The 25,431-nt window shown below is 44.9% G+C and overlaps 2 protein-coding genes and 2 pseudogenes across 4 annotated transcripts; all 4 read right to left on the bottom strand.

Annotated features, from left to right (window-relative positions):
• Nucleotides 1-4,473: 4,473 nt before the first annotated feature.
• LOC120661647 lies at nt 4,474-7,670 on the bottom strand. Of its 2 annotated transcripts, XR_005669987.1 has the most exons (3): nt 6,176-7,670; nt 5,359-5,441; nt 4,474-4,757 (listed from the first exon to the last, which is right to left on the bottom strand). XR_005669987.1 is itself a non-coding variant. In XM_039940553.1 (2 exons), the coding sequence occupies exon 1, from the start codon at nt 7,470-7,472 to the stop codon at nt 6,180-6,182; it is 1,293 nt and encodes a 430-aa protein (XP_039796487.1). In that variant the 5' UTR covers nt 7,473-7,668; the 3' UTR covers nt 4,474-4,757; nt 6,176-6,179. The 2 variants fall into 2 exon arrangements, 1 of the variants encoding a protein (XP_039796487.1); XM_039940553.1 differs by lacking the exon at nt 5,359-5,441 and having other exon boundaries at nt 6,176-7,668.
• Nucleotides 7,671-10,038: 2,368 nt separating this feature from the next.
• LOC120661645 lies at nt 10,039-13,976 on the bottom strand (annotated as a pseudogene).
• Nucleotides 13,977-15,691: 1,715 nt separating this feature from the next.
• On the bottom strand, nt 15,692-20,385 carry LOC120661643. Of its 2 annotated transcripts, none has more exons than XM_039940549.1 (3): nt 20,255-20,385; nt 18,081-19,367; nt 15,692-16,056 (listed from the first exon to the last, which is right to left on the bottom strand). In XM_039940549.1, exon 2 carries the CDS (start codon nt 19,309-19,311, stop codon nt 18,085-18,087), a length of 1,227 nt encoding a protein of 408 aa, XP_039796483.1. In that variant the 5' UTR covers nt 19,312-19,367; nt 20,255-20,385; the 3' UTR covers nt 15,692-16,056; nt 18,081-18,084. The 2 variants fall into 2 exon arrangements, with proteins under 2 accessions (XP_039796483.1, XP_039796484.1); XM_039940550.1 differs by having other exon boundaries at nt 18,081-19,371; nt 20,259-20,385.
• Nucleotides 20,386-21,713: 1,328 nt separating this feature from the next.
• LOC120662869 lies at nt 21,714-25,185 on the bottom strand (annotated as a pseudogene).
• Between the last annotated feature and the right edge of the window lie 246 nt (nt 25,186-25,431).

Here is a 25,431-nt window from a genome sequence, read left to right as displayed (position 1 = left end):
CCAGACGATCGTTATGCTGTCAAGCTATTTTCCACCCCAACCCAGCATGGCAACATTTATAGTGACCCAGTTACATCTGAAGTGGTTGGCTTGGTTGTGAATGATTTAGGGACCACTGAAGAGGGGCGTGACCTAATAGTGCAAGATCACTCATGTCAGCTCCAAAGAGTAAAAGAAACACATTGCAAATTTATGGCAATGCAATATCCACTGTTGTTCCCTTACGGAGAAGATGGTTTCCATGAGAATATTAAGTACAGAAGATGTAGTCGCTCCAACAAGATCAAGCGAAAGGTTGTCACCATGGCAGAATATTATTCATACAAATTGCATGATAGAGACGACGATTTCAATACCCCTTTGCGATCCAAGAGACTAACCCAAGCTTATGAAGTTGATGCGTACTGTTGTGTCGAGGATGACCGCCTGAGATATTACAGGAAGAAATCATTTTAAAAAAATACAGGTCCAGCCCATATAAAGCTTTAGTTGAAGCGGTCAGTAGTGGGATCACTCAAGGTTCAGCTGCAGGGCAACGAATTTACTTGCCAGGATCATTCACTGCAAGTCCCCGCTACTACTACCAAAACTATCAAGATTGTGTTGCACTATGTCGTAGGTTCGGATGCCCACATCTATTCATCACATTCACATGTAATGCTTTGTGGCCAGAAATTGATGAAGCTTTGGCATTCATACCCGGGCAACAAGCTTCTGATAGACCTGATATTGTTGACAGAGTTTTTGAAATGAAACTCAAACTACTCATACAAGATATAGAGAAGTATGAATTCTTTGGACCTATACTTGGAGGTACTGCTCTTCTCATCCCCTAATATATTATGCTTTACCACTTACTCCAAAGTTTCTAAATCGTAATATGTTGCCTTGCACAGTTGTGTACACGATTGAGTTCCAAAAACGAGGCCTTCCACATGTCCATTTGATTCTATGGCTTAAAAAAGATAAGCCTATTGATGCTGCTCAAATAGATGCCTTTATATCCGCACAACTGCCAAATCCATCTGTTGATCCGTTAGGTTTTGAGGCCGTTTCTAAGTTCATGATTCATGGTCCTTGCGGATCCTTAAATACGTCCTCCCCTTGCATGGTTGATGGAAAATGCGATAAGTTCTATCCAAATAATTTTTCTGAAACCACTACTATAGCAGGTAATGGTCAGGTTACTTACGCCCGCCCAAATAATGGTATTACTACTGAGAAAAATGGAGTAAGAATTGATAACACATCTGTGGTACCGCACAATGTAGACTTATTGGTTAAATATCAAGCACATATAAATGTTGAAAGTGTTAATCGCAATGGAATGGAAAAGTATTTGTTCAAGTATACAAACAAAGGACCTGATTGTGCCAAAGCTGCACTCAAGAGAAAAAGAGGTAATCCAGACTCTCCTACGGAGATAATTGATGAAATAAAGGAATATCTAGACTGCAGATATGTTACTCCCAACGATGCTGCATGGCGATTGCTTCAGTTTGATATCCATTACACTAATCCATCAGTAGAACGCCTTGCTGTTCATCTCCCGCTAGAAAATGGTGTTCTTTATACAGAGGATGACTATCTTGATCAGGTCATTGAGAATCCATCTAATGTCATAACTAAGCTAACGGCATGGTTTGATGCCAATCAACAATATCCAGAAGCCAGACAGTACACCTATGTTGAATTTCCTGAACACTGGACATGGCATGGTGATGGAAAATATTGGCATATATGTCGAAATAGTCGTGGGAAGGTTGGTCGAATTGCTAATGTTGCTCCTAACGAAGGAGAAAGATTTTACCTGCGCATGTTGTTGCATATAGTCAAAGGAGCACAAAGCTATTCTGATCTCCACACTGTTGCCGGCCATAAGCACCCAACATTTTGTGCTGCATGTGAAGCATTGGGCTTGCTGGGTGACGATCAAGAATGGTTCCATGCTATGGCTGATGCAGCACACTGGGCACTTCTCTATCAATTGCGACAGCTGTTTGTCACATTACTGCTTTTTTTGAAGTCACCAACCCTGTTAAATTGCTTGATGAATACACACAGGCAATGGGAGAAGATATTGCATATCATGCGAAACAACTGACTCCAGAACTCCCTACAACAACCATGGACCAACATATCAGATCATATGTTTTAGTTGAATTAGAAAAACTGCTCAAAGATGCTGGATATAGCTTAGATCACTTTCACTTACCACAACCAGACTACAGTTCCTCTCGGATTCTCACCAATAGATTCATTATGGAAGAACTTAGTTATAATTCAAATGGTGCATTTGTTGAACTAGATGAGCAGATCAAGAGACTGAATTCAAGCCAGAAACATATTTATGATACCATAGAGCATTCAGTCTTAAATGGTTGTGGGCACACTTTCTTTGTTTAAGGTTATGGTGGGACTGGCAAGACTTTTCTATGGAATACTTAGCTCAATAGTATTAGAAGCCAAGGAAAGATATCTTTAGCAGTTGCATCTTCAGGCATAGCAGCTCTGTTACTCCCAGGAGGTCGAACACCCCACTCACGTTTCAGAATTCCATTGGACATCCACGAGCATTCTGTCTGTGCAATTAAGAAAAATACACAGTTGGCTGAGCTAATACAACATACATCCCTGATTATATGGGATGAAGCACCTGTCAACCATAGACATTGCTTCGAAGCACTTGATCGCACACTAAGAGATATCATGTCGTTCAATAATGATGATGCTTCCACCAAACAATTTGGTGGTATAACAGTTGTGCTTTGTGGTGATTTTAGGCAAACTTTGCCGGTCATCCCAAACGCAAGGAAACAACAAATCATGAATGCAGCAATCACTCGATCCCGTATATGGCCGTGCTGCACAGTTCTTGAATTAACTGAAAACATGAGACTCAACTGCCCAACTCTTTCAGGCCCTGAAAGAATTGAATTGCAGAATTTTGCTGAGTGGCTCCTCTCTATTGGTGATGGCACAACTCCTGGCAGTACAATAGACCAGCTTGATACAACATGGGTTCAAATTCCAGACAACCTTCTATTGCCACCCGAACAAAGGAACATTACAGGATTGATTTCTTTTGTATATGAAACAACTCCACGTGTCACGGAATTAGCAGCCTATCTCTGTGAACGAGCAATATTGGCACCAACAAATGAAGTCGCTGCCATGATAAATAAAGAAATTATTTGTAAGATAGCCACAGAACAGAAGAAATGTCATACTACAGTTCTGATTCCATTGATGACCCGACATCAAATTATTGCACTATGGAATCTCTGTACCCACAAGAGTTCCTTAACACTATCCAAATGAGTGGCCTTCCTGACCATCATCTACAACTGAAGATTGGTGTCCCTATCATGTTACTTAGAAATCTGAATCCATCCAAAGGTTTGTGCAATGGAACTAGACTCATAGTGACACAACTCACTCATCGTATAATTGAAGCTCAGATAATCACAGGAAAGGCTACAGGATCTAAAGCTTACATTCCAAGAATAACTTCTGTCTCATGTGATCCAAAATGGCCTTTTAAGATAAAGCGTCGTCAATTCCCAGTCCGTGTATCCTATGCCATGACAATAAACAAAAGCCAAGGACAAACACTTAGCAAAGTTGGTGTCTATTTACCAAGCCCCGTATTCTCTCATGGGCAGCTTTATGTTGCATTCTCACGTGTGACATCACCTACAGGCTTACGTGTGCTCATTGAGAACAACTCTGAGGGGTACGAAAACCACACACATAACGTGGTATACACTGAGATTTTCAATGACCTAACAAGCCGGAGTAATTATTAGTTCCAAGTACCACTGTAACACAGTTACCTTCTTTGCTTGCCCATGCTTCTTATATACACTTCATACTCAGAATGTTTCTTTTGATAGATTTCATAATCATACGGGCTTAGTTCTCTTAACCAATGCAGATGCTTACAATGATTTCCCTATGTTGTACAGATCTTCTACTTTTGGCTGTTTCCATTCCAAACCACTTGATCATCTATTCCTCCGTTGATCAATTATATTCTACCAATATGCTTATAGCCAGTCTAACATGTATATCCAATCAGGTCATAGGTGTTTCCAATTCACCATATGACATACTTTAGCCGTGTATGTTTTTGTCAATGCAGCAACAATGGAAATATGTCTCTTCTGCTTTTGTGTCACTAAATATTAAACTTCTGGTGACCATGTAAAATTTAATACGATCAACCATGACGTCCACAAATAATACCGACTAAAAGGTTTCGTGATTCTATAAATATTACTTTTTGGCTTAATTATGAATGACAAGGCTGCCCGCGGCAACGCGCGGGGTACTAACTAGTTAGAAATGGAAATTAGATCGAGGGATGTGGTTCGTGATAAAATACGATGTGGGCCCGCTTATATGAGTCGGCCAGTGCTAGATACACATACACTTTGGGTAGTGGGTGCGCGCCACGTGCCGGACACAGCATTTCAAACTCAAAAGAGAATTCCATCCAGAAGTAACCATAACAGGTCAACAGAACCACAAAGCATGCACGATTAGTGTTCAAACCGATTGACCTTGACACGACATGATTCGCATTATCGCATTTAGTCATGCGGACGCAAGTAAACTACAACAAGTTTTTGACGACTACTAAATCACTAAGGGTCCATCATGAAGTGCCGCCCCATCATGACCACCCTCCATTCCTCCTTGCAAACATCAGATGAGTGTTCAAACTGAGGGCCCAAAAGCACGTACATTAATCCCTGCAGATGAATCTAGTTAAAACTGAGAATATGTGACTGTACATGCGACCAAATCTTTAAAAACTTCCACAATTCCACTATAAGAACAATTCTTGTTTAGAAAAGCTACAGTTTAAAAGGTTCATTAACTCCAGAAAAAGAAAAGACAGGGTGTGAAGTGTGAACAACTAATAAGGGCATCAAAGCCAAAATCACTATAATCATGTCAACAATTAATAAAGGCATCGGAAGCCCTCAGGCACTGTTATCAGCTCCAAATTACTACATAGTTTGAAATAGGCTGGAATGCTGAACTCAGACAGAATTCAAGATTGATTTGAACTAAGCAATCCCCTTGCGAATACACCAAATTCACCAAAGTCAAGTGGAAAAGAGGTTCGCAAACAGAATGTCTGTCTATACACATCACCATAAGCTTCAGCGAAGAAGGAACATGAGTGCCCAGTCGTGGAAGTGGAGAACCCAATTAAGCTACTTAAGTGTACACAACACAAAACTTGATAAAGTAGGAATGGAACAAGTTAGAAAACAATTCCCCTGAATTGATTTCTACATTTGATCCAAAATGGAATAGGAGATTAGTATCGAATTGAATAAGTACCATCTCAAGAATTGCCATGAGTTTGGCGCGATTATGGGTCTGTCATGGACCATGTATAAGTAGCAACAGCAACTGGTAGCAGTCTAGCAGACAGAATATGAGCATGAATAAGCATACATTAGCTTCTGATACAACTCTGAACTCAAACTTCAGAACATCAGCTCCTTGAACAAACATGTGCACAGTCTGCACAATTAAGTTAAACAAGAACTCTTGCTAGTAGAAAAACTAAATGAAAAAAGATGACAATGTTCAACATGATCCATTAAAAAAGGGTGTGCATCAAAAAATAGTTAAAAACAATCAGTAAAAAGCCCTTACAAGATGCTACAATAAATCCCCAACTGTATTTCCCTCACAAAAGAAAATATGCTACAACTAAAGATATGCTTAGATAATATGGCAGAAGATGAGAACCTTGTCCAGTCCAACGTAACAGTACATTTTAGGGGTTTGCTTGCAGATATATGAACAACCAATCAAATTAATAAAAACTGTTACTTGTAGGGGCTTGCTTGTAGATGTATCAAAGGACAATCGGATAAATAAAAACTATTACCCTCCACTATACCCGGCTATTAGACAAGTTGTTTCAACAAGCATCTACATAAACTGAATGAGTTGTTTAATTTAGCCCATTTGTGAAAAAGAAAGACATTGATTTTTCAGGAACAAAGGGAAGACAAGTTAAACATATGTTCTTATCAAACACTTTATAGTCAACCACATCCACATCAGAAAAGAAACTGCTTAACATGAGAGAATCACAGTATTTGCAGACATATAATAAGCACAGTAAGAGTATGACGACACTTACCAGTTTATATAGTTGGTTTTGCCAATGGTGGTGGGTAGCCAAAGTATGAGAAGACAGTGTGGAAGTACCGCTTCATCACACAGACCTTCTTACGTTCAGAAGTCTTGACATCAAGTGACAAATATTCAACATCTGGAGCTTCTGCCGACAGGTGTGCTGAGTTCTCCGAAGAGTCCTCCGACGAGTAACCCGACGAATACTCTGAGTTCTGATCTTGCAGAGTGCCACGAAGGAATAAGAATCCCTCAGCTGCACCCAAGGTGAAATAGTTATACTGGGTTGGCAATGATATCATATTTTCGAGTTGCCATGCATCTGAAGATCCACTGCCATTTTCCTTTGTGATGCGAATTATGTCAGTTGGGCCATCCCCAAAGCAATCAGCAAGAAAAAACACCTCAGGGGTTCTATCTCTACCCAGTACAATGAGAGGCTTCCCACTGTCATGCATATGGTAGTTAGCCAGATTGCTGTTGACAATGGATATCTCCATACTGAACACATCAAGCACAAGCAATTTGTTCCTCCAAGGCACCATCCAGTAGAAGCGACCCTGCTCATGATCACGACAGGAGGAGCTGTACCGGCTGTCGGGCATGACAGTGCCCAGTGAACTACAGCTGAGATATGCAGGGATGTGCCATTGTCCAGTGATGGAGGAAAATTCAAACACAACCACCATAGTTTTATTACACGCCACACATACCACTCTGAATGCTGTCTCGTCCTCATCTTCACCGGTAGGAGCGAAGAAAACACCGAAATCAATGAGGTGCTTGTGCTGACCCCTTAGGGTTTTGGGTATGCTAGGGAGCAGGCTGTATCGCCGGGATAAGGGATCACACACCGCGAGGTCGAGATCCCTCAGCAAGACGGTGGCGTAGTATTCAAACCCGGGGTCGCAATCAGGGGTGCACTCCAGGAGGACACGGCCCTGGAGAACGTCGCGGGGACGCCAGGGCGTGGGCCACCTCCCGGGGGGCACGAAGGAGTAGGAGAAGTCGGCGGCGTCGGCGAAGGCGCGAGCAAGCGGCGCGGAGGGGTGGGGCGGCTGCGCGGGGTGAAATCCCTCGTAGGCGGCGAAGCCCAGGAGAGGCGGTGGGTGGATGGTGCGGAAGCGGCGGAGGAAGGAGCGGGCGGTGATGATCCGGCGGAAGGGGGTGCAGGCGGCGGAGGCGCGGGCCACGTCGGCCGGGGTGGGCAGGTGGAGGAAGATTTCCTCAAGGATCTCATCGGTGAGGGTCGGTAGCGACCCCAACGCCTGGGGGTCGAGTATCGGCGGCGCCGGCAAGGCCATGGCGGCGGCCAATCGGCGGCCGGCGCCCGGCGAGGTGGGATTATGGGAAGATCGAACAGAGGGGATCGGTGGGTTTAGGGTTTGCGCGTTTGGGGAGGTAGGGGCGGCGCTATGCGGCGGCAGTGCGCGACTGCGCGGTGAGCCGGTGAGAAGAAAGGGAGACGAGGGGGCGAGTGACGGGCACGTGTTTTTTTCCGAGTGACGAACGTTTTGAGCAGCAGGTTCGTGGGCTCTCTTGTGAACTACTAGTACCGTTTTCACTCGCCAATTCACAATTTTATAGTTTCTTTTTTTTCAGAGTTTGGCTCGAGGGTTTTTATTGACAATTTCATGTGGTGCCAGTCTCGGTAACGGTTCATAAGAAGTTTTATAAACGCTAAATGTTATACCGTATCAGTAAATTTCCCAACATGATAACATCACTACAAGAGATGAGTGGAAGTTTCAAGGGTTTTGGGAGGAGTTTCATCCTCATAACACGGTTACCAAATTTACAATTTTAGTAACAGTACTATAAAATTATGCAATTTATTTGATCTAAGTATTTACACGTTGTTCAAAACACTTTTTCACATGGCGTTCTATACATCTGAGAAGTCATCTTCATTATTAGGAATGTCGACTATTACACTTGCCTACTGGTGCCACTATTCACTTTTTTTCGTACCCATTTGATGACACACTTACGAACAACTCTTAGACATAGTTTTTTTATAAAATACTACAAACTACTCCATCTATCCTAAATTATCAGTAATTTTAGTTTTTCTAAATTCATACTCCCTCTGTTCCAAATTATAGGTCGTTTGACTTTTTCAACCTCAAGTTTGACCACTCGTCTTATTCAAAAATTTGTGCAAAACATCACTTCTCTTGTTGTGGCTTGCTTTATTAATACAAGTTCTTGAAGAATGGTTTAAATTTGACTATGTTTGCATAAATTTTTTAAATAAGACGAGTAGTCAAATTTAGTATCAAAAAAGTTAAACGACCTATAATTTGAAACGGAGGGAGTAGTTTTTATTATGGAGAATATGAGATCAATTCGATCACATTGGGTCGTCCACGCGACCATGATGACTTCATTGCTTAATTCCGATGGTTTGACTCCGATCCTCATCTCCAAGGCAGTGCCTGTGATTCATCATCCCATTCAACTTCCAGACTCAAGAAAAGAATCATGAGAAGTGAGAAAGTTGTGTCACCAGCTCAACGCAAAACACCCCTTTTCAGTATTTAAGTTTTTTCATTTGCACACTTTGAAAGAAAATTTGTATAGGCTTTTCAGTGTGGGTAACATGACAGTACAATTTGCCTACCATATATACAGAATTTGTATGCAAACGCTCAACATTTTAACACATGTTCAGTTCAGCAATTTGCCTGCCGTAATTCCTCTAAAAAGGCAGCGGTTAGAGCTTGAAAGTCTAATTCAACGGGTAGCATAGACCTAGTTCTCTTTCTTTGCTTCAGTCTATCACCGTGTTCGGCTGCTCCAGCAAAGCAGCAAGCTGGCTGCTTCCGGCTGCAGACTTGGATAGCCCCACCACATGCATCTGAACCAAGCCGCCGGCAGGAAGGGCGCGCAAAGGATCGGAACCTTTACAAACGCGAGAGCCCGGGCTGCTTGGTGCCCGCCCGGCCGGTCCGCCGTACGTCCAGAGCTTCGCACGCGGGGTGCGCCGCCCGCGGCTCTGCAGCCGTGCAGGTGCAGGTCACGGCTGGCAGATAGGTGACGAACTGTTCTTCTGTTCATGCCTGAAGCGCGTCCTGGACAGCAGTGGATAGAACAGCGAACGGCCGCGCCGCGGACAGGATCGCCGCATCCTGACGACAGCTGACTCTTGAGCTACACCGCGCCGGCGAGGGTGCAGCCTGCTGGCTGCCTGCCGCTCGCGAGCTGAGGAAGGAGAAAGGCGCAGGCGCTGCACAGATCGTGCGCGCGCCATGACGACGCCGCGCGCTCCGGCTGCGCCCGTCCCGTGGCGCGGGGCGGCGGGCCGAGGTGAATGGGGCTCGGGGTGGTCGTTATTTCATTTACCGACCACCCCCATGCAGAAATTTCTCCATTGTCTTTCTCCAATTCTCCCTGCACTGACCCTGACCGTGTTCGAGTCCGAATTTTCTTGTGAATTTAGGATTCTAGGAAAATCGATCGTTTGGAGTGGCCGAAATTGATTTCAAACTCCTATGGAACTGCCCTGTCCTTGGTATGTGTTTCCATGTTCCAAGTGTCCCCCATGAAAAGTAGTAAAGCACTATGAAGCAAAACTTGAGGTGCTTCAAGTGGGTGAGTAGTTTTAAGCACAAGCTAACAGGCGCATCCAGGAGCCGTCTTTGCGAATCGAAATAAGCAGCTTGACTTTGGGCTACTGAAGAAATAGAACGTGAGATGCGCCTTCAGCTATGCACTCTGGAAAATACCTGAACACTGCAAGAATGCATCACTCTGTTCAAGCCTCATGCAGCAAATCGACACTAGGGTACATGCATTGTTGTTTAACATAATGAAAGCATTTTAACAAGTTCTTGCGTCCATAATACGCACCACAAGACGCTATTGGTGTTCAAATTATAAGAAAGCATCAATACCCTGTGCACATATATATAACCAAAAGGTTACCACCCATCAGTTGAGGTCCAGGTTAACTGTGTTCAACCACCTAAGTGGCCACATTACATGCTGGAGTTTAACAAGTCCAGGGCAACACCGCATCTACTAACATCTAATTGGACTACTTGATATTACATTGAGCATTATGCGTTAGATTGAAGGATAACTAGCAACCAGCCGAAGCAGAGGGTCAAGCTAGCATGTTATCCATCTCCATCTCTGCCAGGCACGCCGTCCAGTATGACATCCATCTGGCAGTTGGGCAGTGCATACGAACAGCATGACACAAAAGCAGCTAAAGCACCCCACTGCAAAAGATGAGTGAGAAGCAACTGTTGTTAGATGCAATCCAAACACTGAGTTTGACAGTTTCGCTAAATCAGTATTCTCTATGCTGTAAGGTATACAATACACTTCCAACGCTTAAAGCCATAGCAGTGTGCCTGTATGACCCTACCACACAGGTTTCTCATCCTCGGTCCTCAAGGTATTTAATTGCATCTCAAGACATATATTTCAGACAAACACCTAGAAGGCTAAAACTACAAAAAATAAGTAAAGTTTAGCATCACAAAAAAGCATTTTCAGATTATTGATCAATTAATTCAGTGCCATTTTCATTATGCTGAAATAGCAGTACAGATGAAGTGATAATTATGGATGAACATAATGAAACTAATACTATCTCGTGTTATATTGTTCAGGTAGCGTACGCCCAAGCACTGTTACACAGTGCCATGTAAAGTGATCAGTTCGAAAAAAAAAACTATATGGGTACTCCACCTATGAAGCAAACTGTAGCTATCTATATGCATAGAAATTAGAACCGCATCTGCATATACCAAACTACTATTACAAACGTTGAAAGATCTGTGCATGAATTGCAAAAGAAAAGGTAATAATCAACATAATTACTTCAACAGAAAAAAGGACATGATGGATGAGTGCACATAACATGCGTAATAGGAAATGATACAATCATTGCATACACGGAGTATTGGAACTCCAAGAAGTTTGTAATTTTGGAATTTGGACATACAAAGAGACCTACACGGGTTAATAGGAAGTTAGAGCTGTGGAGACGCACGTTAGAGTCGAAAGGGTTCAGACTTAGTAGGACCAAGACCGAGTACATGATGTGCGATTTCAGCGCGACTAGGCATGAGGGGGAGACATTAGTCTAGATAGGCAAGTGGTGGTCCAGAAGGATACTTTTCGGTATTTAGGATCGGTGCTACAAAAGGATGGCGACATTGATGAAGATGTTAGGCATAGAATTTCAGTTGGCTGGTTGAAATGACGGCAAGCTTCTGGCATCCTTTGTGACAAGAGGGTGCCACAAAAGCTAAAAGGCAAATTCTATAGGACAGCAATTCGTCCGGCGATGTTATACGGTGCTGAATGTTGGCCTACAAAAGGCGACATGTCCAGCAACTGAGTGTAGCAGAGATGCGCATATTGCGGTGGTTTTGCGGGCACACAAGGAAGGATAGAGTCCGGAACGAAGTTATTCGGGATAGGGTCGGGGTGGCACCAATTGAGGAGAAACTTACCCAGCATCGGCTGAGATGGTTTGGACATGTCCAACGAAGGCCTCCTGAGACGCCGGTGCGTAATAGGGTTCTTGAGCGGATCGATAATGTAAAGAGGGGTAGAGGTAGACCTAAACTGACGTTGAATGATTCGGTTAAGAGAGACCTTAAGGATTGGAATATCTCTAAAGAGATAGCTTTGGATAGGAGCGCTTGGAGACTAGCTATCAATGTGCCTGAACCTTGAACTTATTTCTTTCGGGTTTCATCTCTAGCCTACCCCAACTTTCTTGGGGAAAAAAGCTACGTTGTTGTTGTTGTTGGACATACAAAGAGACTACACATACACGGAGTAATGCAATCGATCAAAAAGGAAATGAGCGATGCAATCAATAGAAATGATCCAAATACGAGCAAAAGGGAGTAAATTGAACCGGAGCCAAATACTTGTTCAAAAGAGTCAGCCTAAACTATATGAAGAAATTTTAGAGTACAGCAGGAAGAAAAAAACTGACTTTATGTAGAATCTCAGTATTTTATCTGAGCACTTAAGCAGCATACAGACTTGTGGATGAAATACAGGCAGTGGCTCATCACTACTTAAACCATTAGTCATCTGTACGGAAAAATATATATAACCACACCTACTTATGCCATCAGTTGGAAAGGAAGTAGACTTAACCCTAACCTAGCTAGGTGAAAACAAGGGCCAAAGACTAAAATATATATAGTAACAGACGACATAATACTACACCACAACACTGTTGAATAGTACTTCGAAGGAAAAAGGTACATGGTTGAGCAAAATAAAGAAGGGGAGTGAAAGAACCACAAGCTTCAACACCATCATCTGCCAAGCCTAACACATAAAGAAACTATCTAAACAATAAATACATGCAACACAACTAGATAATCAAGCACCTGAAAAGATAAATTGCCAATCATAAATGAGCCAATATTGATGCAACTACAACAACATATATACATCTAATGAGAAAAAGTGAAAAACAGAGCAAGATACATAAGAAATCCCAGTCAGTCAGTTTGCAAGCAAAGACATGAGAGTATGAGACTATGAGAGCAAGCTTACCACTTCATATCGTAGGCAGTGACAGTGACGGTGGGTAACCGGTATACAGGGCTAGGGGCCAGTAACCAGGGTAAATCATCCCTCGAACCCTCTGAAGCTGTGAAGTTTTGAAATCCAGCGACATACAACCAAACTCTGGTGTTCCTTGCAGCAGCAATTTCCCATCAGCAACACCTAGCATGTCAAACTTATTTGTGGGAGACAGGCTGACTCTATTCTCTAGCACCCACTCGCTGGCACCCTCACCGTGATTAGGCCTGTTTGAACTAAACAGCTGCAGTACAGAATTTTCATTGTAATTCCCACCAAAAAGCATGAACATCCCACGTCTGCTTTCCCCTAACTCCACCATAGCAAATTCCTCAGGCATGTAGCGAGCCGGATGAGCGACTCGGTAGAACTCCATCCTGCCCATGTCTAGCACAATCAGATTGAAGCGCCAGCGGTAGGGGAGTCCCGAACAAAACCAGTAGAAACAGCCATATGCATAGCTGCGCCAATGCAGCGGCGAGCGTTCAGCGACAGGACGCACGCGAGGGTTCAGATCGCGCCAGCTGGGAGATGCAGTGGCCCGCCACTGCCTGCTGGCAGAAGAGAAGACGAATGCAACCAGCTTGGTTCGGCATTGGGCCATCCAGATCACCCTGAACGACGACTCAGCCGCTCCTGCCACGGCAAGCGCCTCCTCCCCCTCGCCGCCGCTGGGAGCAAAGAACACGTCGCATGTACGCTCGCCATTCACGGGGAGCGGCCGCTCGACAGCGGCGGCCAAGTCGTCGGGGATTGGGGGAAGAAGCACGTAGCGACGGAAGGGTCGCAGACCGCTATCGTGGTGGATGCAGGACCCGCGCCCTCGTCGCGGTCGAGGACGAAGCGGCCGCCGCAGGCGTCGCGGACCATCCAGAAGCCCGGCCTGGGGAGGAACGAGAACCCGAAGTCGGCGGCGTCGGCCTCGGCGCGGGCCGCGCGGGCGGCGGAGTGGGGCGGCTCGATGAGTCGATGGGGTGGAATTGCGCGGATAATGTGTGGAAGCCGAGGAGCGACGGCGGGTGGAGCGCGTGCAGGCGGCGGAGGAAGGCGCGGCCGGTGATGACGCGGCGGAAGGCGGGGCAGGACGCGCAGGCGCGGCCCAGGTCCACGAGCGCGGGGAGGCGGATGAGGATCTCCGCGAGGATGTCGTCGGAGAAGGGCAGGTCCATCGCGGGCGGCGTGGGGTTTGGATATTTTTTTTAGAAGAAATGGGGTATGGATTTTGGCGAGAGAGAGCGAGAGAGACGTGTGTTTAGATCGTTTTACATGTAAACGCAAAAAAAAAATTGCGTGGGAATCTTGCCAATTTAAAATACTAAATGATGTCTATTTACAAAACTTTTTCACAGATGAGTTGTAAATCGCGAGACGAATCTAATGATACTAATTAATCCATGATTAATCAATAATTAGCGGATGGTTACTGTAGCATCACTGTTGCAAATCATGGATTAAATAGGCTCATTAGATTCGTCTCGCGATTTACAGCCCAACCATGCAAATATTTTTATAAATAGACTTCATTTAGTACTTCAAATTAGTAAAGTTCTTTTTTACTTTTTTATGTTTACGAGTTTTTTTTGTGTTTACGGGGTGACACTGTTTATGAGAGAGGCCGGCGAGAGCGAGACTTGAAGGTGAGGGTGAGTAGGTGACGGTACTCAGGAGGAGTTACTGCGCCTGCCCCACCTCCACCCAAAGAAAAGCGGGGGTGTTTCGTTGGTAAAATTTTTAAATGAAATTTTTCATATTTAAAATATTAGGATATATTTAGTTCTTTTAGTGTAAAGTTTTTGTAGTATTAAACGTAAACTGATAACAAAATAAATTACAGATTTCGTTTGTAAACTGCGAGACGAATTTATTAAGCCTAACTAATTCGTCATTAGCAAATATTTATTATAACACCACATTATCAAATCATAGCGTAATTAGGCTCAAAAGATTCATCTCGCAATTTACATGCAAACTGTGCAATTGATTATTTTCATCCACATTTAATGCTCAATACATATGTCCAAACAGTTGATGTGACGTTTTTGGTCAAAAATTTTTGGATCTAAACGATAGCTTAAATATAGAATAATTACAAAACTAGTTACATAACTCGTCTGTAAACTACGAGACGAATTTAATTTGTCACTAGCACATATTTATTGTAGCAATTTATTGGCTAATTACAGACTAATTTGGTTTAAAAATTCGTCACGCAATTTACAGGTAATCTATGAAAACTGATTTTTTTCGACTTACGCTATGCTTTCAAAAATTGATTTGATTGGTGCGTAAAGTTTTTAACGGGGGCTGTGTTTAGATGAGGTGAAAAGGGGGAGAAAAAGTCACATCAGTCACTATAGCACATTGTAGTACTTTTCGTTTTTTTGTGGTAAATATTGTCCTACCTTGACCTAACTAGGCTCAAAAGATTCGTCTCGCAACGTACATTAAAACTATGCAATTAATTTTTTTATTTAACTACATTTAGTACTCCATGCATGGGTTATTTACTATATTTAATGTTTCGATGTGATAGGAGATGTGATAGATGTGATGGAAAGTTTGGAAATTTGGTGGGAACTAAACACACCCGGGGAAGTAAACAAAGCTCTACTGCGCGTTTATTGAGCCGTCGTCCACCTCCATCCCGCGCGTCTCGAGGCGAGAAGGGGGTTCCCGAGGCCGGGAAGGCCGGAAGGGGGTCTGGTCCACCGCAGCGGCGCGCACGGTGATGCAGGGCCACCGGAGCCCGGAGGGTTTTCGTTCATCCGATACGTGTCAACGGCCAACTAGGCCCAGCTGCGCACGACCACGTTGGTGTCGTCACGTTTTCACGTTGGACGTTGGTGTTATCGTGTTGATCGTTGAACACGTTGGTGTTTATCTTGTTGAGCGCTAGGGAAGCTCCTGATGTTTAGTGGCCACATCACAAGTATCAAGCGTTCACATTCAAACGTAGGGAAAGATTAACAAATAACAACCAACAAACAACATACTCCTACACACTTGTGAAGTTCAATGGGTACGTAGGAAGTGGGAGCCATGAGCCATCCATCAGTTCGGCTCCAGATCAACCGAAACCACCACCCAGATTACATTCTAGAGTTTGACATGGTTATGGCAACACTGTACCATACTAGCTATTACTACATTTAGCCGCCTACAGAAGCATAATGTCTTGCTTGACAAACACGACCAGTTAGGCTGACGGGGTAAACTATCAACGAGCAAAGACCAAAGCCCCAGCACAAGTTCCACCTTGCATCCAGCATCAGCAGCGTCACTCCAAACTCCAAAGAAGGCAAAAGATGATGGTTAGCCCTGCGATTGGATGAAGAGTGAGCCAGTGAGGAACCAACCTTCATTTAATAGATGCAATGTGAAAAACTTAGTTTCGCATTACTATTTACAATCTACTTCAAATGTGTATAGAGCTAGCTTATTGCATCCTAAGATCATGCCAAGTTTTAACAAGTGAATACACTGCAGGCAGCTTATACACTGCAGCGACAGCATAACCAACATATTCACTTGATCAGCAACTAGTCAAGCAAGAAATGCGCATTAAAATCAACATTGGTAGAAAGATAAAGAAAAATCACAAGACATGCAGATTACTACAGCTTCATAACTAGTAGTCGTGTCATGGCGTGTATCTTGATGATGTTTATCCCAGTGCAGGTATTGTGTACCAACATTTTATTTACTCTTTTATTTAACCGTATTTTTCTTTAGTGAAAAAGCAAGCAAAGCCTTTGCATATTATCGACGAGGGTTCACGGGAGTCAATGACATGTGGGTCACGATGGTATATATCTAACTTTAGGATCTTTTAATGGTACAGATCTAATTTTTCCTATCGAAAAAACCATGTAAGTTGCCAGTAAGCCCTGCTACATACAACCAGCGTTGCGTGGGGCAACATAAAGCAAGCTACAGTAACCAAAAGGTCAACTTTAGTAAAGTAGAAATATAGTTTTACATATATGAATTATATTGTTAATACTTAAGGTATGTAAATAAACTAATCAGTGTTATATTTTATTATGATTGCATCACAGATAAATCTGAACTAAATTTACAATACTTGCAGTTGCAGTGGTGTCTAAACATAAATAGACCTATCCTTATCATATTACATCCAGCATCAAGCTGCCAGGACTATTATTTATGCCATGCAAAACAATTTGAAGAGCTATACTGTAATTCCAGTGTAGCTAACTATATTGACAGTAACCTCATGTACAACCAAACTGTGGATGCATGTAAAGATTTGTGGATGCATGATAATTGACAAGCAATCATTAACATCATTACTTCAAAAGAGTTTCCCAACACAGGTATGATAGACTTGTGCATGAATCATGCAAGATAAGTAATGCTAACACATCAATCGCATCAGTATATTATCGTTGACATGATCTCCGAAACACAACTATCATTACTATTTTTTTGTTATAATATATTTCTAGCACATAGCAAAAGTATATTATTATGGAACTCCTTTGCATCATTTTCCAATATCCAAACTCAACGCATAAAATTAATTTGTAATTGAATTTTGAAATAGTTTATTTCAGCATCCCAAAAAAGTCACTAATTTGTGCCTGGAGGGAGTACATGCCAAACTTTCCAAAACTTCTGGAGCAAGTACATGATAAACAATCAGAAAAGCTTCTATTAATCAACGTCCAAGGATGGCGATGGAGTAGTCTTTGTTTATCTGAATATTCTTTTTTGCATTCCAGGTGTTCTTTTGAGGCTTGTTGCTAGTCAACTGCTGTTGGTGATCGATAGGAAATTCTTTAGGTTGTAGATAGATAGTTTGGGCAGTAATCCTTAAATAGGTTTGACACTTGTACAAACAAAAGGCCCTTTCTGTTGGTTTGCACATTTTACTTTCGAACACTTTCCTCTTTCTTTCTTCTTTTATGCTTTGTAGATCTTACATTTGAACAAGCTTTGTAATTTGGTTGCATTGATAATGAACATTGGGATGCCCCATTGCAGAAAAAAACAACATTGGACAAGATTTCAAGCAAAAAAGAAGAGGACTCACAAGTTCTAAAACACCACCAAGCAACAAATGACTAAGAAGCTATCTAAATAAAAACTACCTTTAAGACTAATAAACAATCAAGTGACAGAAAAGGTAAGATGCTAATTATTAAGGACAAGATGCAGATGCAAATGACACCACACCATGACATCTAATACAATTAGTAGAAGCGCAGAACCATTTACACACCCAAAACAAGCACATCAGGACATGAAAGGTACCAAACCAATGCATGTAAAGTTGTAAACAGCAATGTTTAAGCAAAAGATGATGAGAGCCAGTTTACCATTTCATATAGTTGGCAATGACAGTGATGGTGGGTAACCAATGTACAGGACTGGGAGTGGGAGGGGAGTCAGGGGACGGAAATCAGGGTGAATCATCCCTTGGATCTCCTGACGCTGCAATGTCTTGAAATCTAGTGAAACACATCGAACCTCTGGTGCAGAACGAACATCTTGTGTTACCACCAGGAGTACTTTCCCATCAGCAACACCTAGCATAGCATACTTAAATGAGGGAGAAAGCAGAATTTCATTCTCTAGCACCCACTCGCTGGCACAGCCACCATGAGTTTCCCTGTTTGCACTGAAGAGTCGGAGTGCACCACCTTCAATGTTATTACTGGCCAACATGAACATCCCAACTCTATTTTCCCCTAACTCAACAATGGCAAACTTCGCAAGCTTGTGGTTAGGCGGAGGATTGGCACGGTAGAACTCCATCTTGTCCATGTCGAGCACAATCAGATTTGGGGGATAGGGGAACTCCGACAGAGACCAGTAGAAACAGCCATATGCGTAGTTGCGGTAATGCAGAGGCATGTACTGAGTTACAGAAGGCATAAAAGGATTCAGATCCCTCCATCTGGCAGGTGCTACTGCTCGCCACTGCCAGCTGGTCGAAGAGAAGACGAACGCAACCAGCTTAGTTGGGCAATGAGCCATCCAAATCACCTTGAATGACTCTGGCGCCCCAGCCGCAGCCTCCCTCTCCTCGTCGTCAGAGGGAGCGAGGAAGACATCGCATCTGCGCTCAGCATTGACGATGAGTGGCTGCTGGACGGTGGCTGCCAAATCCCCAGGGATAGGGGGGAGAAGCACGTAGCGGCGGAACAAGGGGTCGCACACGGCGATAGTGGTGAAGGTGTCATCCGTGCCCTCGTCGCGGTCGGCGACGAAGCAGCCGCCGCGCTCGTCCCGGACCATCCAGAAGCCCGGTCTGGGGAGGAACGAGAGGTCGAAGTCGGCGGCCTCCGCGAGGGCGCGGGCAGCGGGGGCGGCGGGGTTGGGCAGCTCGGCGGGGTGGAACCCGAAGAACGTGCGGGTGCCGAGGATCGACGGCGGGTGGAGCACGTGCAGGCGGCGGAGGAAGGAGTGGCCGGTGATGACGCGGCGGAACGCGGGGCACGACGCGCAGGCACGGCCGAAGTCGGCGAGGGAGGGGAGGCGGATCAGGATATCGGCGAGGATATCGTGGGTGAAGGGCAGCTCTCCCGCCGCCGGCGGCGACGCCATCGTGAGTGCGGGGCCGACCGCCAGCGAGACGCGGCCGCGGAGGAGTGGGGATTAGGGTTTGGGAAAATTGGTTTCATAGTATTAAAAGATCACCGTTTTCGAAAAATACCACTGAAAGATCGCTGTTACGTAAAATACCACTGAAAGAATCATTCCGTTCCAAAAAAATACCATTCCGTTAACTTTTGTAATGAACCAGTCATTTTGCTGTCCATAGGACAAAGTGAAATGTCTCTTTTACCCTCATCTTCTTCCTCTGCTCTTCCTTCGTCCTCCCGCGAGCACGCATCCGCTCGCACAGGGACTTCGCCCGTCCATGGAGGAGATGGTGTCCGCGCACGGGCTCCACAACAGGGCGGCGCCTGGCGTGGTACCTCAAGATCAACAGCAATGGCAAGCAGCAGCACCTATCGTGGATGGCTTTGTGGACCTGCTCCTGGGCCTTGCATCCTCCGATACTTCTGCGGAGACAAGCACAAGCAGCAGCAGTAGCAGGCTGGCAGCGCGTCCGCTGGCAGCCGCTGCGCACCTGCACCACCAGCACGAGCACGAACACAGCGGCCACTACCACCAGTGCCGCTGGCGATGCCGCTTAGCCGCTATTGTTGCTGCTATAGCTAGCTGTGACGAGCACAGGCCGACGGTGCGTGGCGTGGGCAGGGGTGGGCGGAGCGGCGAGCGGAGCCGGGCAGGTTAGCAGGAGCGGGCGGATACGTGCTCGTGGAAGGAAGAAGGAAGAGTAAGGGAAGAAGATGAGGGTAAAACAGATATTTTAGTTTGTCCAATAAAAAGAATGGTGATCGGTTCATTGCAAAAGTTAACGGAATGGTATTTTTCGAAACGGAATGATTCTTTCAATGGTATTTTACGTAACAGAGATCTTTTGATGGTATTTTTCAGAAACGATGATCTTTCGATGCTATGAAACCAATTTTTCCTTAGGGTTTTCGCGAGGAGAGAGCTGGAATGTGGGGGGATCTGGGGGTTCTTTGCGAGAAACGATGCCGTTTCTTCTGCCCTCGAAGAGCGTGGGGACTGGGGAGTGAGGTTGCGGCGGCGGCGCACCCCCGCGTACAGCGCCGAAGGGGGCTCCTATACATATACATATACAAGATAGTTAAGCAAGTTATATATAAAATCTAATAAAATATATTTAATTGAAAAATATTGAACTAATATTTTAAAAATATTAAATCAATATTTTGAAAAAGTTAATTCAACAATTGAGAGATGTTGAACTAGTATTTCGAAAATATTGAATCAATATTTTAAAAATGTTGACCCAACATCTTCCCTCATCTTCTCCGGCTCCGGCTCGCTCGGACGGCGTCGGGCCGCGGCGCACTCGGGCGGCGTCGGCGCAGCAGGGGGCGCGGCAGCGGCGGCGGCGTGCGGCAGCAGCAGCGCGCAACAGTCACAGCAAGCAGCAGCGGCGACCAGCAGCAGCAGTGCAGCAGCACAAAGTAGCAGCAAGCGGCGGCGTGCGCGCGGCTAGCAACTGCAGCGCAGCAGCAACAAAGCAGCAACAAGTGGCGGCCGCGGCTAGCAGCAGCAGCGCACGACAGGCAGGTGGACGTGCGGGCACTCGTGACAACGCGGGCAGGCGGACGGGCTTAGGGGGTGGCGGCGGCGGCTCATGGTGAGGAAGGGAGCGGGAGGAGAAAGAAGATTATAATTGGGAAGATCCAACAGAAATAGTTTGTACGAATCTCAAGCATTAGAAAGTGGGGAAGAAATTTTTTTACGAAAAATGTATAGAATTTCCGGCGCCGAAGTGTGTGCCCCACGTGTGGGCCGAGCCGGCAGGCCAGCCATGTCACTTTTCTCCGTGGGCCGACGCCTCGCGATCACACCATGGCCGCCGAGGAATCATCCGCCCAGCCCGACCCCAACGCTGCTGCTCGAACAAATTCCTCACCGCCTTTCTCGTCGTTCCTGCTACGACCTAGTATAGACTTCCAGTCACTGATAGTACCCATCGCTCTCAGCCTCTCACACGACCGAAGTCCAGAATCACGGGCTCATCTGTCGTGCTCGACGTGTACGCAAACAGTTCTGCACTCGAATTAGTACGCGGTTTTGCGGTCTGCACCGTGGAAGCAAAAACGTCTTGGAATGTGACACCGGAAACCTTCCCGGTTTAAGCAAGCAGATCAGCACCGAACAGGGCATTCCGGAGCTGGAACTGAAATTGAACCATATACATAGGCTGCAAGGCACCAACGCAAGCTCATGCAGCTCATCTGCTCGTCAGAATTGTGGAGTACTGGTGGAGTGCACCATGCTGCTGGGAACGCTGGACTACCTCGCCATTTCCATTCGAGGCAACATTGCAGCCACGACGAAAACTAACACAACTATTAGCACGAAACATTGAGAAGCTTAACTGATAGCAAATGTCATAGCACACATGCTGCTCCTAGACTCGGGAAGCGTTCAGATTAAGAAGGTCGTAGCCTACATACTGGATAGGATTTATAAGCGCTCAGTTCATAGAAAAGCATCAAGGTTTCTAGACATACAAACCAAAAGGTAGGAGCTTGCTAGTTTACGCCATCAACAGTCTAGAGGACGAAAGCCAAACCCCTGATATGCAGCAAACTCGCCATGCTTTCAATCCACATCACACTAGTCCACACCAGCAACATGATACATATTCAAGTGCATACGAGATCCTGCAACCAAATGTAGTGTGCAAGCACTCATTATTAGATCCAATATGACAATATCCATTCAGAATTCAGAGGCTAAATATGTCATTATGCAGAATATGAGTGTACATTCGGTTTAAATGCAAATATAGGTTAGGTGTTAGGTGTGTAGGTGCAACCTTTCTTATCTAAATAAAAAGAAAGCTATCAAAATTGGTACTCCCTCCGTCCCAAATTATTAGTCACTTTGGCTTTTCTAGATTCATAGACTTTGCTATGCACCTAGACATAATACATATATAGATGCGTAGTAAAGTTTATGAATATAAAAAAGTCAAAATGATTAATAATTTGAGACAGAGGGAGTAAGTTCATAGGTGTGCGATTCTGAAGCAACAAGGACCAGAAGCCTTCTTACTATGCAACTGCAGTTCAAGAACAAAAGATTTACGAGGTATAAATTTTACCATGCTATTGAAACACAACTATGTAACTGCTGTTCTGGATATGGAGGGTTTTTCACAATTAATTCCACTAAGGGGGTAGTTTCTACTGAATATTTCCCTGCTATCCAGGCTATCTTAATACACACATGTTAAGTAACTATTGCCCTATCGTTTTAGAAAATATGCAAGACAAAGGAAGTGAGATATTGCTCCAGCAAATTGACTTAATTACTAGTAGAACCTAGGCATCATGCACCATCGACTGGACTTATCAGTTTCATATGACAATCATATTCCTTGCCACGATACTAACCCATTAGCTAAAAGAAATTCAATGCTATTTGAAACTTTGCCCAACTTGCACAAATTGAACTGCTGAGCCTATTTTACAATCATGACTCATGGCAATGATAACTAGATTGCAGAACTAATTCACGGATTGTGTCAATGCAGCTGCCAGTATTGTATCTATGCCACAATTCTGCTTGGAGCACTGCACAAATTAAAGGAGCGGCTCTAGCACCTATTTGAGCCATATGCCTATATGTGCTATATCCTTGTCTGTAGAGCAATCTATATATGGAGGATTGTACATGTACAGAATAAACTACAACCACAATGAAACCGATCAGAATGGGATGGGGATGTTCTGTGCAGTTGTGTTGATAACTTTGGCAGGTTACAGACGAGAGGGTTTCAACAGAACTCAGATGAGGTCGTGTTGTGCACAGAAGTTTGATTCCGAATGTGTAAAGGCTAATAAAAGTGGTTACAGCATCCCTTTTTCGTGTGCATGGTTTTGTAATGACTTATGTCTCAATTAGATGTGTGCATTATCTGATAGGAAAAGGTAGAATCCCCTGGTTGTTTAAACTGTGATTAAGGACAAAAGTGTAGAGAAACTTCTACCCAAACAAGTGAACAACGTTGCATAAAGGAAAACAAATGGTTACAAAGATACTTAGCAATGCAATCGATTGGGAACCACGCGAACAAGCTCACTAAAATTTAAGTCAATTGCACTTATAGACCAAGCACACTTAGCAGGCTAGCACAAGCAAAGCAGTGAATATGTATCTACCAATGCATTTACAGAAGGTAACCAAATACATCTAGTCCAGATTGTTCGAACATTTTCATGGATAATGTTAAGTTTGTTCTGTCTAATAGCTTCAAAAGTCAGAACAAATAACATGCATGTAGAAGTGAAAATAAATGCTTCGATTCTCTGAGTTAGTGACTTTCACAAACTTTCCAATCAGACAAATAAATCAATCACCTAAAAACTAACAATACATCGCACTCCTGAATTTCCAAGCTCCAAAAGATTACATGTTGCATTGGTCTTGGTCATAATGCTAGCAGAATATAACTTGGACTGTCATTTGCATCATGTAAGACAATTAGCTCAATATTTACGTAATGTGGCAGCCACATGTATTTGTGCATGATAAGCAGCATTAAACTATAAATTCAACTGACCTTCCTTCTCTATTTTAGGTACATAGCCAGGTTACATTTCAATTATCAAAGCACTTTACAATCCTAAAATGCTAAAGAAAACAGCAAAGAACAACCAAAAGCTGAAAGAATAGGCTTACCGCTTACCACCTCATATACTTGGTGACGATAGTGATGGCGGGTAACCAATGAGTGGCAGAGGATGCTGAGCCTTGTCAATCATTCCACAAACACTCTCATATTCTATGTTGAGTGCTATCGAAAGAACTTCCACATTTGGCGGAAGAAAATCTTCATCGACAAATTCCAGGTCGCCTTGTATCAGCAATCGAGTGTTGACCACACCTAGTATCTTGTACCTATACTGATAGGGTAGTATTGCTCCCCTCATTGTCTTCCATTTGTTGGTGCCCTCACCTTGGTTTGGCCTAACTGTCGAAAAGATATCCAGTTCAAAGCTTTCTCCGAACCGAGCATTGCAAGAAAACATCCCCAGCCTGCCTTCTCCTGCCTCCACAATGATAGAAGCCTGCCCACTAAAGTGTGATGGGTACTTAAGAAGCGAGAACTCCATCCTAGCCATGTCGAGCACAAGAAAATTGGGCGTGATAGACATCATCATCCAGTAGAAACAGCCGTAAGCGTAGCTGCGGAAGTACAGGAGACGGCGTGTCATGGTCACACGGGACTTGGCAGGGTCCAGATCGTTCCAAGTGGGGGACGCAACAGCATGCCACTGCCCAGTGACAGATGAGAAGATGAATGGTCGGGCACTGCGCCATCCAAACCACCCTGAATGACGTCTGTGCCACCGCCGCCTCCTCCTGGTCGGACGGCACGAGGAAGATCTCGAACTTCCGCTCGAGATCCAAAAGGTGCGGTTGCTGGACCGCGGCGGCCAGGTCCTCAGGAATTGGGGGAAGCGCCATGTAGCGGCGGAACAAGGGATCGCACACGGCGAGCTTCGTGAAGATGCCGTCCCCTCCGTCGTTCCGGTCGAGGAGGACGCGTCCGTCGCGGGCTTCGCGGACGACCCACCCGCTCGGTCCGGGCAGGAACGAGTAGCTGAAGTCGGCGGCGCGGGCGACCGCGCGGGCGGCGGGGACGGAGGCGTACGGCGGCTCGACGGGGCGGAACCCTCCCGTGAAGGTGAGGAAGCCGAGGAGGAGGGACGGGTGCAGGGCGCGCACGCGGCGGAGGAAGGCGGGGTCGGCGATGACGCGGCGGAAGGCGGGGCAGGCGGCGGCGGCGCGGCCGAAGTCGGCGATTGCAGGCAGTTCTCTGCGCAGCCGAGGCCATGGGCCACGGCCCGCCATCGTGCGCGACCTCAGAAAACGATGGGCACAGCCTGGTAGCTCATCCCCGCAAAAAAAAAAAAAAGCCTGGTAGCTCACCGTTCCTGAAGAAAAGGAAAACGAAAAAAAAAAGATATGGCAAATGCCAATCCCATTTCACCCACGGCCCCACCCTTCCCCGCCACCGTTCCTGAAGTGCGCCATGGCCTCGCAGATGGGTTGACGGGGCATGTCATGTGCTGACCCCTCGCCCGCCGACGACCTTCT

The sequence above is a fragment of the Panicum virgatum genome, chromosome 2N, assembly GCF_016808335.1.
Source record: "Panicum virgatum strain AP13 chromosome 2N, P.virgatum_v5, whole genome shotgun sequence".
NCBI lineage: Eukaryota > Viridiplantae > Streptophyta > Magnoliopsida > Poales > Poaceae > Panicum > Panicum virgatum.
This window is presented reverse-complemented; position numbering and strand designations above follow the sequence as displayed.